The sequence below is a fragment of the Rattus norvegicus genome, chromosome 1 (assembly GCF_036323735.1).
Source record: "Rattus norvegicus strain BN/NHsdMcwi chromosome 1, GRCr8, whole genome shotgun sequence".
Classification (NCBI taxonomy): Eukaryota; Metazoa; Chordata; class Mammalia; order Rodentia; family Muridae; genus Rattus; species Rattus norvegicus.
In genome coordinates, this window is record NC_086019.1 from 244252450 (window position 1) to 244268765 (window position 16316).

General features: G+C 41.8%; 1 protein-coding gene across 15 annotated transcripts in view; it reads right to left on the reverse strand.

Annotated features, from left to right (window-relative positions):
- Positions 1 to 16316, reverse strand: part of Cpeb3 (cytoplasmic polyadenylation element binding protein 3) — a 182076-nt gene that overhangs the window by 90760 nt on the left and 75000 nt on the right. For all 15 annotated transcript variants that reach the window (XM_017590350.3, XM_063265169.1, XM_063265176.1 and 12 more), the window contains exon 4: positions 13210 to 13266. In XM_017590350.3, coding sequence (XP_017445839.1) covers positions 13210 to 13266 — 57 coding nt within the window. The remainder of the gene's footprint in view (positions 1 to 13209; positions 13267 to 16316) is intronic.

Sequence of the window (16316 nt, forward strand, 5' to 3'; positions counted from 1 at the left end):
AAGTTTGTTGAACACTTTTCCAGGTATTTATTGGTCATCTGCAATTCTGCCTCTGAGCTGAGGCATGTCCATTCAATTCATCACCTCTATCTATTGTTTGCATGAGGGGTTTTTTCTTTCTTTCAATCTCTGTTCAAATTCTAGATATTAATCCCCTGCTGGATGTACAGCTGGCAAAGGTTTTTTCCCCCCTATTCCATAGGCTGTCTCTTCACTCTGTTAGTGGTTTCTTTGGCTTTGTAAAGCTTTCTAATTTCAAACAATCCCACCTGTTAACTCTTGGAATTATTTCCTAGTCTGTGGGAGTTTGCAGAAAGGTGGTGCCGCTCCTATGTGTTCCTAGGCAGTTTCGGAGTGATCCATGGTGAACATATATGGGTTTGGTTTGCTTTAGTTTTCTGTTTATTGTAGACTGAGGTATAAGGGTCTTGTTACATTTTTTCACATGTGCAGGCCCCGTTTCCCCAGAGCCATGTCTTGAAGATACTGTCTTTTTTCTCATATATACATACATACATACATACATATATGTAGATATGTGTGCGTGTGCGTGTGCGTGTGCGTGTGCGTGTGTGTGTGTGTGTGTGTATCTCCTTGACTCCTTTGTCAAAGATGAGGTAGCTATATCCATATGTGGTTTGCTTGGTTTAAGACTAGGTCTCATGTGGATCAAGCTCATATTAAACTCCCAATCCTCCTGCCTCCACCTACAAAGTGCTGGGATGACAGGTGAACACCATTATGTCTGACTTCCTATTTGTTCCCGTGTTTACGCCAGCAGTAGTGCAGGCTACCCTCAGCTCATGACAGGGACTTATACAGTAGTAGCAGTCCAGGTCACCTTCAAACTGGTGGCAATCCTTTTGCCATAAGCTCCTGGGTTCTGAGATTACAAATATGCCTCAGGCTTGGCCCGAGTCTCCTATTCTATTGGTCTACCTACAAACTGTTTCTGAGGCTGTACCACGTGTTTTCCTTAGTCTAGCTGTGTAATACGGTTTGGAATGGGATATTATGGAACCTACAGCATTGCTCCTTCTCCTATTCACGGCTAACTTTTGTGCTGAGAGGAATTTCAGGATTTTTTTCCCCTTGTTCTGGGAAGAATGCCATTGGAATTCCAGTGATGACATCATTGAGTCTGTAGATCCTTTTTGGTAATACAGCCATTTTCACAATATTAAGGCTGCCAATCCATGTAAAACTGCCTCAGTGCTTTTTACATTATTATTTCCGGGCAATGGTGTCACGCTGTACAGGTGGGAGTGAGAGGACAACATGTGGAGTGGTTCTCTCCATGCATTTCCATGTGTCCTGGGGATGGACTGAGGTCACCAGGCTTGCACAGTGAAAGCCTTTCCACAAAGAATGATTTCACCAGCCTCAGCTTCTTTCACGTTTTAAAGTTTTCATTTTAGAAGTCTTTCTGTTCTTCGGTTAGGTTTATTGCACTATTTTAGGTTTGTTTTAGTATTTTGTTTTTGTTTTTTCAGACAGTCTCACTGTGTAGCCCTGGAACTTGCTATGTAAACTAGAGTGGTCTGGAAGTGAGATCCTCCTGTGTCTCCTTCCTGAGTGCTGGGATTAAAGGTGTGTTCTTCCACACCCTACCCTACATGTTGATTTCATCTAACCGGACTTACCAGCTCAAGTTTCCTGAGGAGTTTTTAGGATCTTTGAATACTATCATCATCATCACCATCACCATCATCATCATTATATAGGGTTTTCTGTGTACCCCTGGCTTTCCTGGAACTCATTCTATAGACCAGATTGGCCTAGAACTCAAGAAATCTACCTACTCTTGCCTCCTAAATGCTGAAAACTTAAAGGCATTCACCACTAAGCCTGGTTCCTAAACTTTAATTCCTATTAACATTCTTTTAAAAATTACTTATTTTACATGTATGATGAGTGCTTTGCCTCCATGTATGTATGTATGGATTTCTTGCATTAATTAATTGTAATAGCCTATAAACTAATAAATATATCTGTTATGCTGTTTAAATACATATCAAAGTTACCATAGGGAAAATTGCTAGTTGACTACTTTCCTTCTAATCCTGTCTCAAACAAACACACAAAAAGCAAAACCCCCTTGTGTGCTAGGTATGACAAAACAAGCCTGAGATCCCGGCCTCTGGAAGGCACTGGCAGAAGGAGGAAGAACTCAAGGTCGTCCTCAGCTAGATGCTCAGCAATTCCTAGGACAGCCTGGGGACCTCAAAAACAAACCCTTGCAAACAATTTTCTGAAACGGGGCCTCATGTAGCCATATCTAGACTCAAACTTCCTATCAGTGGAGAAACCTAGAACTTCTGACCCTCCTATGACCTTCCTGACCCTCATGATGTCTAGGATAATGGACAATCAAACCCAGGACATCCTGTATGCTAGGCACCCACTCCACCGACTGAGCTATATCTTCAAACCAGCAATCAATGTGTGTTTAATTGGCAATTAAATTTTTAAAGGATTTATTATTTATTTTACTTGTGTGCATGTGTGTATGCACACATGTTTGGGTGCCCTCAAATGTTGGAGGCCTCAGATCCTCCTGGAGATAGGGTTACAACCAGCTGTGAGCTACCTACAAGGAGGGTACTGGGAATAAAACGTGGGCCCCTTGAAAACAAGAACAATATGTGTTCTTAACTGCTAAGCCATCTCTCTCCAGCTTCCACCAGTTAGTTGGTTTTTTGAGACAAGGTCTCACTGTCATGCTCTGATTGTCCTGGAACTCATTATGTAGACTAGGCTAGCCTCAAACTCGGATTGCCCTGCCTCTCCCTCCAGATAGCTAGGAAGAAAGTATGCAACACATTAAGTTACAATCAGTGGACTGGGAATGTAGCTGGTGGTAGAATGCTTGCCTAGCATGCATGAGGTCCTGTGTTCAATCTTTGCTCACTTGCACGTGCACACACTCTTTTATTCATACATCTCATGTTGTCTTTTAGCTTCTACCAGAAGGTATAACCAGTTAGTCATGGAAAAATTCCACATAAAAACTTAAGGTTAAGACCAAAACCTTCCCATTCCCTTTATCAGGTTATAAACACCCAAAGCACACGATGGTGAGGTTTGTTCCCAAATGTTCCTCTTGCTTCCTCAATGTGATAGTAGCTGGAAAGATACTTTTAGTCCAGTGATTCTCAAACCAAGCAAACGACAGTAAAGAAGGGAGAGTTCTCCATAAATAATGGGCACAGCAGGTAGAGGTAGAAATAGCGCATCTTTATCTACTACATTCACACTTTATTATGAATTACTTGAGTATTTTAAACTCCTTTTCCATTTCTCTGATTCTAATCCATCTTTTTTAGGAAGACCTTTCCATCTCTTTATAAACTTCAAGAATAATAGCAATGATTGACAAGCACAGTACTAGTATTACTGAGATACTTTATAAGGAGACTTCCATTGAGTCAAATAGTTTTAAGGTTGAAGTGTGCTGAAGAAAACAGGATAGTCTATCGATGATTTATGCCCCAGGAACTGTATCTGACTGATCCAGCATTGAACTGGCCTGAGAATTTGCAAACTACAGAGAAAGGCACTCAAATATTTAGTGTGTGGCCCACTGTAGTAGCACAACTTTTGTCCCACCATTAGGTGGAGGCAAGAGAATCAAGGGTTGTAGACCAGGGTGGGACCTTGCTCAAAGAGACAAAAACAAAAGCCGGAGTGTTTCAACAAGCAGTCTTCTCCAGACCACTGTACCAAAAACTTTATGAGATCTCTTCAAACTTTATATAAATCTTCACTTTCTGATTACTTGTGCCAATCAATACTTGCTAATTCTACAATTATGAACTCCCCCAAATGTAGTAAATTATAGAGAGAGGAGTAGACAAACACACAGAGACTGATATGTTAAGGAGCCAACAGCACCAGTGCTGGACCCTCCCTCTGGTCAGTGTCCCATGTCTCCTACCTCCTGCAAGGCTTCTCTCACTAGAAACAAGGATTCCTTCATGGAAGAAGGTTACCAAAAATAACTTATTTGGGAGTTTGCGAATAGCTCCAGCCACAGGAAGAAGCTCCTCATTTGCCTGGCCTGACTCCTAGCCTGAATAAAACCTACTTTCCACTTGGCTGAAACATACACAGTAAGGAGAAACACCAGTATTAAAATTACAGCCCACAAAGGGCAAGATTATGCAGTATTTGTCTTTCTGTGACTTATTTCATTTACATGTTTTCTAGGTCATCCATAATGTTGCTGATGACAAGATTTCATTTATATTATTTATTGTGTGTGTATATGTGTATATATTGCACACATGCATGCCAAGGTAATTATGTGTGGGTCATTGGACAATCTGAGGAACTGGTTCACTTCCCACCATGTAGATCCACGGACTGAACCAGGGACTGCCAGAATTGGCAATGAGTGACGACCTGCTGAGTCAGCTCACTGGCCCTGGTATCTCATTATTTTTTTTTTGGCTGAGTAGTACTCTCACCATCCTTTTATAGATACCTGGCTACTGTGGCCAGTGCTTTAACTATCATGGGCATGCAGGTATAATTTCCTTTGGAATTATACCTTTAATTGCAGGGTCATATGACAGTTCTATTTTTTATTTTTTAAAAAGAATGCCCATACTAGAACTGTGTTATTAATGGCTGTCCTAATCAATGTTGACCATTGGCAGGATTGGGAGTGTGTGTGGGGGGTACTTTTCTCCACACTGCCCAACACTCACTGTGTTTTGGTAAGAGTCACTCCAACAGAAATGACGTGCTGCCTCCTGTGGTTTGGATGCACAATTCCTGAGTGTTAAGCAATAATGAGCTTTGGGCTTTGTCTTGTTTTTAATTCCTATTGGCTATTACGTGCATGTCTTCTTTTGAAAAATGTTGAATAAGAACTTTCATACATCTTAACCAATTTCTGCATATGTGTTCATGTGTGTAGAAACTACAGGTTGACTCAGGTGTCTTCCTCAGTTGCTCTCCACCTTATTTTTAAAGGCAGGGTCACTCACTAAACCTGGAGCTCACCAATCAGGCTAGAGTGGTTGGCTAGCAAGCTTCAGAAATCCTCCAGTTCTTGTCCCCCAGGCCTGGGATTAAAGGCACATATTGCTGTGCTGAATTTTTTATGTGGTATAGGTCTTCGTGCCTACATGGAAGCAGTTTACTAACTGAGGCATCTTTCCAGCCCTGATTTGTTGTGTGTGTGTGTGTGTGTGTGTGTGTGTGTGTGTTCACACTCATGCATGCTCGTGTACTGGGGAACACAGGGCAACCTTAGATGTTGTTCCTACACTGGTACCTCCACACTCTTTCTTGAGACAGGGTCTGTCACGGCCTTCGTGCAGCTCACCAATTAAACAAGTCTAGCTAGCAAGGAAGCGCCACTTCTGTCCCACTTCCCTGGCTCTGGGATTACAAGTGCATGCTATCATACAGGGATTTGTGTGGATGGTGGAGATTAAGCTCAGGTTCTCAGGCCTGTGTGGTAAGAGTTTTACCAACTGAGCCATCTTCCCAGACCCTAGTATCTCTGTGTCTGCTCCCTTAGCTCCGGGTATCTCTGTTCCTCCTCCCACTGGCACAGGATGACCTTGAATTTGCTCTGTAATCCAGGCTGTCTTGAGTTCATGATCCTCCTTCCTCAGTCTCTTGAGTCTCTGGGATTACAGGCTTCTGCCATCAGCCCTAGCAATAATCAGATTTTTGAACACTTTCATCACAAAGAAATGGTGAACATGTGGTCTGATGAATATGCTAAGTATCCTGAATTTTTATACACTGTATACCAGTATCAAAGCATCACAGGTAATGTCTATCATATATATTATATCCATGAAAAAAAAAGTATGCATTGTTCTTTTCTTGTCTTCAGTGTTAGCACGGTTGAATTTCTTTGTGCAATGCACAGGCGTGCGCACACACTTTTCTCTTCTGCAGCACTGGGAATCAAACCAGAGCTCTGCTCCTGACAGGGTCCTGACGTACTGCTATGCGTCAGCCGAAGTCTTAAAACACGTTTGGGTTGTTCTTCACTGAGTTAGAACTGCATCGAGAGGTCTTTGAAATGTCTACAGATTAAGCTCTGAATTTTTAAGTTAATTAATTACAGGTGTGGGGAAGTCTGCAAACAGAAAGTCTAGGATACACTGTTTACATAAGTGGAGAAAGTTATTGGGAAGTCCACAAGGAACAATAAGGAACCAGCTGGTTCCTACATCTTTACTATGAGGAAGGAAATCAGTTCCTGTTACTTGAGGAATTCCATATTCACAAGGAATCTCTTCTAAAACCCATTAAGATCACAAGGCAACTTCAAACTTATTTATAATGTTCAATATCAAGCTATGAAAACCAGGCTAGCCATTCTATTTTTCAGAAGAGAGAGAGAGAGAGAGAGAATATATAAGGGTCTTATAGTAATAAAAGAAAAGGAATTTCTATATTTCTATATAGGTACTAAATTTGTATGCTTATGCAAAAATTGTGTGTGTGTGTGTGTGTGTCTGTGTGTGTGTGTGTGTGTTAATTAAGTATTGAAAGCAAAAAGAAACACCTTCAACCTGGAGGCAGGAAGCTCTGTTCCTAGTTCCAACTTGTCACCTTGGTTAAGTCCTACACTGCTCCTTGAATGCCACTGTTCATCCATCTGTAAAAACTTAGCCACACACAGGTGCTACTTCGTTAACACTTCTTAAGAGAAGGCCACACCCATGCTTTCAGTCTCTGCTTTTAACCCCTGTGACAGATCCCTTATTAAAATACCTTTATTAGACCCCAACTTGGTAGCATAAAAAAGAAAATCTCTCAAGCCACTTACAATGTTGTTTTAGAGCATCCAAACCTATTTCAAATGTACTTTAAACAACATATATTTCTCGTATTACTATTTAATTATCTATTACTTACAATGTATTCACATTACATCTGTATTTTAACTCCTAAATCTGCTCAGATTTAGAAAGAACAGCAATGGATATCTTGTCTGCAAAATTTTCAAAATCTCAAAGAGTCTCAGAAAAATCCTTTCACTATCATATTACCCTTTGAAATTATTTTCTGCTTGGTGTGGTGGTTTATGTCTTTAATCCTAATACTCAAAAAGAAAGCAGGGCAGGTGGATCTCTGTGAATTCCCAAGCCAGATGGGGCTACATAGCAAAATCCTGTCTTAAAATGAAATTATTTTCTTTGGTGGGTATGATGTTCAACAACCACAATCCCTCTACTCAGGAGGTGAAAGCAGGAGAATTATCAAGTTTAAGGCCCACCTCAGCTTCATAGCAAATTCAAGACCAGATTAAACTATATGAAACCCTCTTTCAAAAAAAAAAACAAAAAAAAAAAAAAAACGAACAAAACAAAAGCAAATCAAAAACCAAAACCAAAGCAGGGCTGGAGATGAGGTTCACTCCCTAAACTGCTAGCCCTACAAGCATAAGGGCCTGAGTGTAGTCCCCAGCACCCATGTAAAAGTCAGCACAGCAGCACATGTCTGTTACCTTACCGAGACTCTGGGGCCAGGGAGTGGGGGACAGGAAGAGGAATAACTGTGAAGCTCTCGAGCCAGCCAACCCAGAGGGATTGATTGGTGATCTCCATGTTCCATGAAAAACCCTACCTCAAAAATGGCGAGGAGACTGATAAAGAAACCATACAAATGCACACGATCCATAAATGCACGAAACATACTTCCTTAGAGCCTGGTCATCCAAACCTGTAATTCTACCACTGAGGAGGCTGACTCAAATTTGGGGCCAGCCTGGGCTACACAGTAAGTTCCAGGCCAGCCAAAGTATATAGCGAAACCCTGTCTTAACATATATCACTCACAGTAAGCAAAAATAACAATGTGCTCGTCAACTTTTAAAAACTTCCATTAAGAACTCTAGCAAAGCTGGCTTTCCTCCTACTCTGGCACAAACACATCACATGCTCAACTCCCTCTGTCACTTCCTCTCAGCTGAACCTCCCCACGGAGCTCAGACTCAGCAAAGAAGAGAAGGAGGGAGAAGAGACAAGGCAGCCACACAGGAGTCTGCCTAACACACACACACACACACACACACACACACACACACACACACACACACACCAACAACCTTCATGCTTTCTCTTTTAACTTAACAAATGCACTGTCAGCACTCAGTTCTAATGCAAATACAGAAAGGTATTCCAAAATATGTCAAGACAGCAGTTAAGAAGGGACTGCAGAGGACAGCCTTGGCTAACATTCCAAGGGGCCCAGTGGCTGGGCTATGTATAAGATGTTCCCAGTGAATGACTTGGAACCTCCTCAAGTGTCCCTTCTGGTGTTTCTGTGGTGCTGTGGTTTTGTCATTTACAGTGCCGAGGGGACTTCCAGCTTCTTACGCATCACCCTCCCCAGCTCCCACTCCCCTTTAAGATGCTAACATTAAGAGTTCAAACTGTCCAGGTTTTCCTCTAGAAGTCATCATTTCTAACTGCCTTGGGCATTCTGATGAGGAGGGGTGTGAGATGATAAAGGATCATCTTTCTGTCAGCTTCCTAACCTCTTACTTCAAACAGTAATGGCAACTTGGAAGATATCAGAATGAAATGACAATGGAAACTTTTAAATGACAGGCATACTAGCACATGCCTATAACCTAGCCCTCCAGAGGCTAAGGCAGCAAGACCAATGGCTGGGAGTTCAAACTCAGCCTGAGCTACTTCTTGAGACTCCATCTCAAAACAAAACAAACAAACAAACAAACAACAACAACAGAACGGGCACAGTGGCTCAAAAGCAGGAAGATCACGCAAATTCAAGGCTGCCTCATTTTTTATTTATTTTATTTTGGAACACTAACATACAAATCAAGAGAGAACGTTAGCAGGCAGCTAAACTGAGGCAAGAAGCAAAAGCAAAGCATGAAAGCTTGCTCTACCAGTCGCTGGGCTGTGATCGCCGTTTTCCTCATCATTGTCTCTATTTTACAGGTGAAGAAATCAGAGACAAAGAGGAGTTAAGACCAAGGCCCTAATGCTATGAAGCTTGTAAGAGGGGACGTGAGATGGGCTGACCCCAAACATGGCCACCACAGCTGCCTTAGCCACTGAGCTTTCAGATGCTTGGCCGGCAGCCCCTGAAGTAAACGACTCTACCCGCTTGCGGCACACTCCTCTCTGTGTGCTCATCAAGCAGCCACCTGACCTCTGCCAGTTTCCCACAGCTTGTTTTCAACTGGGAAAGGGATTAAAGTCCAAAGAATAAACTGCATACCCTGGGCAGTGATGCCTTTTAAGCCGATACTGAGCCTCCTGGCTTTAAACATGAATGTGACCTTAAATTGTTGACTTGGACCAGTTATAGAGGCACTATTCTGAGAGGAAAAATGACCAAGTCAGACACAATCCTATGGAAGGCCATGACTGTTACAACTGCATACTCAAAGTACAGAAAAGCACAGATCTGCCTGATACAAATATTACTACACAGGCAGCCAGAGCTCCCTCAGAGGCCTCCCTCCTTTCCTGGCAGGGAAAAAGATGTACTGTGCAAACTTACAGTGTCTTTTGAAGTAAGAATAAAGAAGACGGTTCAGTGGGTAATTATTAAAGCAGCAAGGGAACATACTGCCCACGCTAGAGGAAGGACGTACTCGGTGTTCGTGGTAAGAGGAAGTGCAGTTCACATGCTTCCTCCACACTTCCTCTTAACAGTGCCGCTGCAGCCCAGCTCACTTTCAACTTGTTATCCTCCTGCCTCAGCCTCCAAGTCCTGGGAGTACAGATGTGTGCCACCGACAAATCACTTCTCCTATGGTTTCTTAGCCGCTCCCCTTCCCTTCCCCTTTTATTTATTTTATTTTATTTTATTTTATTTTATTTTATTTTATTTTATTTTATTTTATTTGGTTTTATGAGACAGGGTTTCTCTGTGTATCCCTGTGTATCCCTTGCTCTGTAAACCAGACCAGCCTGGAACTCACAGAGATCCAACTGTCTCTGCCTCCCAAGTGCTGGGATTAAAGACAAGTTTTAGTGATCTCTAATTTGAACTCAATCATACTGAAAGGAAAAAATTGGGATGACAAATGATAGGAAAAAACCTTTGTGTTGCTGGGCATAGGAAACACAGTTGCAATGCCAGCCCTGGGGATCTGGGGCAGCAGTGTTGACAGTTACAAATTGGGACCAGTGAGCCTGAGGCTGGCCCAAACCATCAGACACTCTCAAAGAAACCAAGTTCAAATTGAGGTGGAAGTGGGCAGGACAGAGATTATGAAGCTGTGAATGGGGGCACCTGGGTGAAATCCCAGCATTTGGGAGGTGGAACTGGGAGAAACTCAACTCCCAAGCCAATCTGGTCTCTAAATAAACAAACACCATCGACACAAACATGACTGCCCATGTCAGATACATGCCACTAGAGGAGTTGTGCTCAACAATACATCTGAAATGTTATAACTGCCAAAGTACCAAAGGATGCAAATACTTCATGCGATACAGTCATCATGACCCTGAACTGAGAACTGACTGTAAGTAACGCATATGAGTGGGCCTGATTGTTTCTAATTGTGTTTTAAGGAGCCACCTGATGTATCAGCCTTAGGGAATGCCTGGGGAGCATGGAGGCTGGTGTACTCTTCCATAACATTCCAACTATCTGCATAGCTCCTCAATGCGTCACACAGACATGGCGAGATGGCCTTCTGACCTCCACACCTCTGCGATGACATGCAAACACTCCTCACCCCTCCACACGTTATCATATACAATAAAAAACTATTGTGAGTATTAATCAGCTTTCTTTCTCTAAGAGATGAAAATGATGCTAAAAAGAAGATTCAAGCAAGCCACATTTATACAGAGTATAAATCTCATGAGATGGAAATCTTTTCAAAAGAAAATGTCTTTTAGTATTGTTTTCTACACAGAAATTAGCAAACCGTGTCCTCTGCCTCTTGCAGAGAACAATTCACATCAGGTCAAATTAGGTCATTTCTCAGATACTCAGAAACTGCTTCAAGAAAACAGTACTAACACACTATTCTTTCATAATCAATTCCGATCATCTGACGAAGTCTCCTCATAGTTATGACTGACACATTCTACACACACGCACACAAATGAAGCATAACGTAATCTCAGTTAGGGAATAAGAAGTGTATATTTTGGAATCTATTATTATCCTCAAGTCTCTCCAAACAGGAAACATGCATAGCACGGACCAGGGCTTGTCACCAAGCAGTTCCAGTGATTCCCATGTGCTTAGGGTGTGTGTCAGATCCAAGGAAATGTGTGAGTTATTTTAGATGTGTATTTTAAATATGTATATATTTTAGAGAATGCAAAACTTGTCTTAATAAATCTAATTGTCTTAATAAATCTAGTGGTATTTCAAAACCCTTACTCAAGAAGGGGCAACAAACGGCACTACAATTACTCAGTATGTCCCCCATGTGGACCTGGAATTGGCCTGCACATCTGAGAGGATAAGAGATCACAAGTTGGTATCACTCACTTGACCAAAGAGAAAACAGCAACTCTGAGAGTCAACAGCTTGCCCAGTGCCTTTGTTTTTGGCAACAAGGTGTGGAGACCACACTGTTCTCTGCTCTAAGTTATTCTACACTGAGACAAGTTTTCAGGATATGACTTGCCCTTGGCAACTTTCATTTCACAAGGATCATTGGGCTCCATTTTGAATATTAAAACAAAAGCAGGGCGTTCTGCAGCTTTTTGTACACAAGGATGCCATGTCCATCCAGCACCGCCCATGAGGCACAGACTGATAACTTATTCCCCCCAAAGCAAAAATGATACCACCTATAAACTGATAAAGATGACTGGGGACATCAGAGCATACAGATATATTGACATGGGATCAGAGAAACCAACCAGGTCCAAGACTTTATGGACCATACCAGAACAAAGAGTAAAACTCCCTCACCTGGATCCCATAAGGAGGAGGACACCTAACAGTGTGATGGCACTGGCCTGTTATCTGACCACACAACTGTGCTCCAAGGGACCCATAGGCCGAGAATTCCTGGCTGTCCCTGGGTCTTCAGTTCAGCTATAACCCCAATGGTGATGCAGCAGACTATACCTGTGGCCCTTCCATCATCTGCCCGTTGGCTCCTCTCCTATGCCTTGCTTCTCGGACCTCTATGGATTGATACCTCACCTTTGCAGCCCTGCTCAACCCAGAGACCTTGTGGTTTGGCTCTGTGTAGTCCAGAGCTCTCCAGCTGAGTCCTTTCTTCTGTCTCTAGCTACCTAAAGGACTGTCTGTCTGTCTGTATTTGCCCTCTTCCTCTGCCTCCAGGAAGGACTGTTTTAACTCCTGGACTCTGCTATAGCCTCATTAACCCTTTTCTAACCTACGAATATACATGTTTATAGAGACAGTTACTGTGCTGTGTGCAATGTGTGATATGAAATGTTCAGGCATAGTTCTTACACCACAGTCTCACATAGTCTAAGTCGGCCCCAGGATCTCTACACAGTGAGTGTAGCCTTGAACTCCTGACCTTCTGCCTGTATGCACTGAAATTACAGCCATGTCACCACCCTTGACTCACGGAAGCACTGAGCAACACAGCAACATTCTGGGTAACTTTTTTGTGGTTCTAGAATGTAACCCCATAAGTATACTGACAAAACCACTTTTGACCAGCAAAGTTGCTGACATCCATAATATACAAATTCCATCAGAAGCCCTGAATGTCTACCTTGAAACATCTATGGACTATTTACCACAGTGAGAAAATTATGAGTTAAGTATAAATTAGCTAATTTATTCACTCAGGTTTTCTGGCCGCCCTCTCCCTACAGCTACCCTCCTTTTATTACTTTACCTGGTGGTATAGAGAGGAGCTGGCAAATATCTCCTGTTACTAATATGAAATTATTTACACACACAGGCAGTAGGCCGGGTTTGGTTCACCGGGTTGCATTCTGCCACGGTGGGTTCAGAGCAGCGAGTTTTCCAGCTTTTGCTTACTCAGAATCACTTGACCGCTAAGTCAAACAAATCCATCCTGAGACTTTCCCACTCAGTAGGTCTGTAGGAGCCCCTGAGATCGTACGGTTTTAATAAGTTCCCAAGGAATGCTGATGCTGCTGGTGCAGAAATCCTACTTATACGGCACAGCAGTCTCAGTGAAAGGGGAGATGGTGAAAATCTAATTGAGCAGAAACTACATGTTGCGAGCCTGACTGATACTTTTATAGAGTATTTCTTACGAGGACTTACTGTTAAGGGCCATAATGTTATCTGTTCCTGGATGATGGAAGTTTATTCCCATGCGTCCTAGAAAATAAAGCAATTTTATTTTAAGCACAAAGAAAACACTGTTCCATGTAATTATTTCAAATATACTGCAAAATATAAACAATACAAAACACTACAGATTAATCTATAGCAATGCTATCAAGGCCAAAGCATTTACAACAACTTGTAAATCAATTCATCAAACACAGACATGAAACGTCTTAAAACAAAATCTCAACACAAAATACAACCAAACCAAAAGAAGCTTCCAGTATAGTCTGAAATTTGTACATCTCCAATATTGAAATTTAAACAAGTCAAGTTCAGGGCTTAGCATTTGATGTATACAATCAAGACATTTAGAGAAGTATTAAACATGAAGTTTAGAGAGAATTAAAAAAATTCAGTTTCATAATGGCTCAAAAAATGCAACATAATTACCCGAAGAGCAAAGTGAAGAAAGATGGTAAAATGTATACAAGTGAGCAAGGGAAAGCCTGACATAAAAGTCCTGAATTCTCCTGTCACCCCAACACTGCTTCTGCTGCAGGGGTTTGGTCTGTATGGTGGGTTGTTCTTTTTTTTCCTTTTATCACCATGTGGCTGTAGCTGATCTAGAGCTTGCCTCATACACCAGGCTAGCCTCTAACTCACAGAGATCCACCTGTCTTTGCCTTCCACAAGCACTGGGAGTAAAAGCATGCACGATCACTAACTACTCTTGTGACAAATGTGACTTTTCATCTTTATGAATAATATGGGAATTGAAACTTCTGACCACATCGGTTGGTTTCCTATCTTGTACACCTGAGGTTAAGAAGCTGGAAAACTGAACAAAAGCAAAGAGACAGCAGAGGTCTGTGCCCTGCACACCCTACAGTGTTTATTCAGTAGTCCTTTACAAAGACTGAACCCCTCCCTGATCTGTAAGATCGTAAACAGAATGGTCCACTGGGGTAAAGAGTGAAAGACGAGTGGGGTGGGGTGGCTAGAGTGAGAGGCAGACGCACAGAAGGAAAGGCTCAGAGGTACGGATGGAAAGGTGCAGCAGTACAGAGTGACAGATGCCAGGCATTTGCTGTTTCTTTTCATTATCAGAGACAAAATGGATGTACCAAAAAGATTAAACTCAGAGAGTCTTGTGTATGAAGAAAATGTACTATGCAAGGTTGCTTGACCAATTCCTTCAACAAAATAGGTATCAGTGAAACTAGGTGTGATGGGTCACTCCTGTAAGCTAAGAACTTGGGAGACAAGATGAATCCTGGGACCAAGACCAGTCTATAGTTACTGAGTAATACCCTGTTTCAAAACACAAACAGCCAAAAAGATACTAAAATAATAACTAGGGCATAATTTCTATGTATTCAACTCTGCAAAGTTTTCATATACAGTTACTTCGAGAGTTACTTTTAAACATGTATTCTACCATTGAGATATTCCTGCAGCTCTAAAAATATGTTCATTCTATTTTATAGCCACTGCTTTAAAATGTCAATCATAGTTAGGGAAGGATAATATATATAAAGCTAAAGATAAAGGTTTCAGGTTTTTTGTTTTGTTTTGTTTTGTTGTTTTATTTTACAACAGATACGGTTTCATATATGATTGTCAAAGGGCCAGTTTTGACTTGGTATTAAACTGTTACTGGGGACTGGAGGCAAACATCACACTGCCAAGCTCAATACCAGGGGAAAACAAAATAAAAAAACAAAAAACAAAGTTCACATTCAACTTCACCACTTTTATTGGTGTGTGTGTGTGTGTGTGTGTGTGTGTGTGTGTGTGTGTGTGTGTGTGCTACAAGCTAATTACTAGGAGTTTAAAAAGTATCCCACGGTTGAAGACACATTTACTATAACTCTATTTGTAGTTGTCCCACATGACTTCCTACGGTTTTCTAGTTCCTACATCAGAGTCTCTGACAGTTATCGTCTGTATCACACACAGTGCTTTCTCCTACCACCACCTTGATCAAAAACCACTTACAAGCATTTACCACAACAACACCCTCGACTCATCAGAGAACTAACTGGCATCAGTTAATCAATGTTCTTTACACCAAAAACTAAAAGTGCTATCTTCTAATTCTGCTCCATCATATTCTAGGATATTAACCACAATAGCCAGTTGCTGAGAAGTCTACGTAAGATCTTATCCAGATGTCAAGCTCACCGTCCACTAGAACTTAAGGAGAAACAGAGAGTCCCTTTACTTAGATGACAGCACGTACCAACAGCCCCAGCACACAGGAGATGGGGCAAAAGACAAATCATAAGCTCAAGGCCAGACTGAGCTGCATAGTGAAGCCATCTCAGAAAACAAACAAAAAAAAACCGAACAACATGAAAAAGTCAGAGATGGTGCTGCACAGGAGAAATCTGTGAATTCTAGACCAGTCAGGGTTACACTGAGACCCTGTTTAAACAAAACATGAAAAGTAGGACCTCTTCAGTCTTTAACCAGTGAATATTCAGAGGACAGTATGGGTCCTTAAAAGGCACCAAATGGTCCTTAGTAGTACTACAATAAAAGGGGCTTGTCAAGGACATCAAATAAACTCAATATTAGTCGATCTTCATTCAGTTTAATTCCTGTAGACGAGAATTTTGAGCTTTACTAACACTGCATCAAATAACCTTTCTGTTTTCTGGAATGCTGCCCTTTTAGCCTCAGAGTTTGAGCTACACACCCTTTGGGCTCTTTCTTGAGGAGTTAGAAAATCTCACCTTGAAAAGATGTTTTCCTTTGTCCTCACTGGATATTTGCAACTCTGTCTTTCTTTTTTTTTTTTTTTTTTGGTTCTTTTTTTCGGAGCTGGGGACCGAACCCAGGGCCTTACGCTTCCTAGGTAAGTGCTCTACCACTGAGCTAAATCCCCAGCCCACAACTCTGTCTTTCTTAAGAAGCAGAGCACGAGGCTCAGACAGTGTCTTGCAGGTGGAAGGCATCACTACTTGCAAGAGAAGCCCAGTAGATTTTACCTCTCCTGGACTTCTCCCTAATTTTTTTCAGTGAGTTTTGGATAGACAGGAACATAAATCTTGTGAAGAGCTCTGTGCCAATGTCAGATCCCTAGAATCAATAAC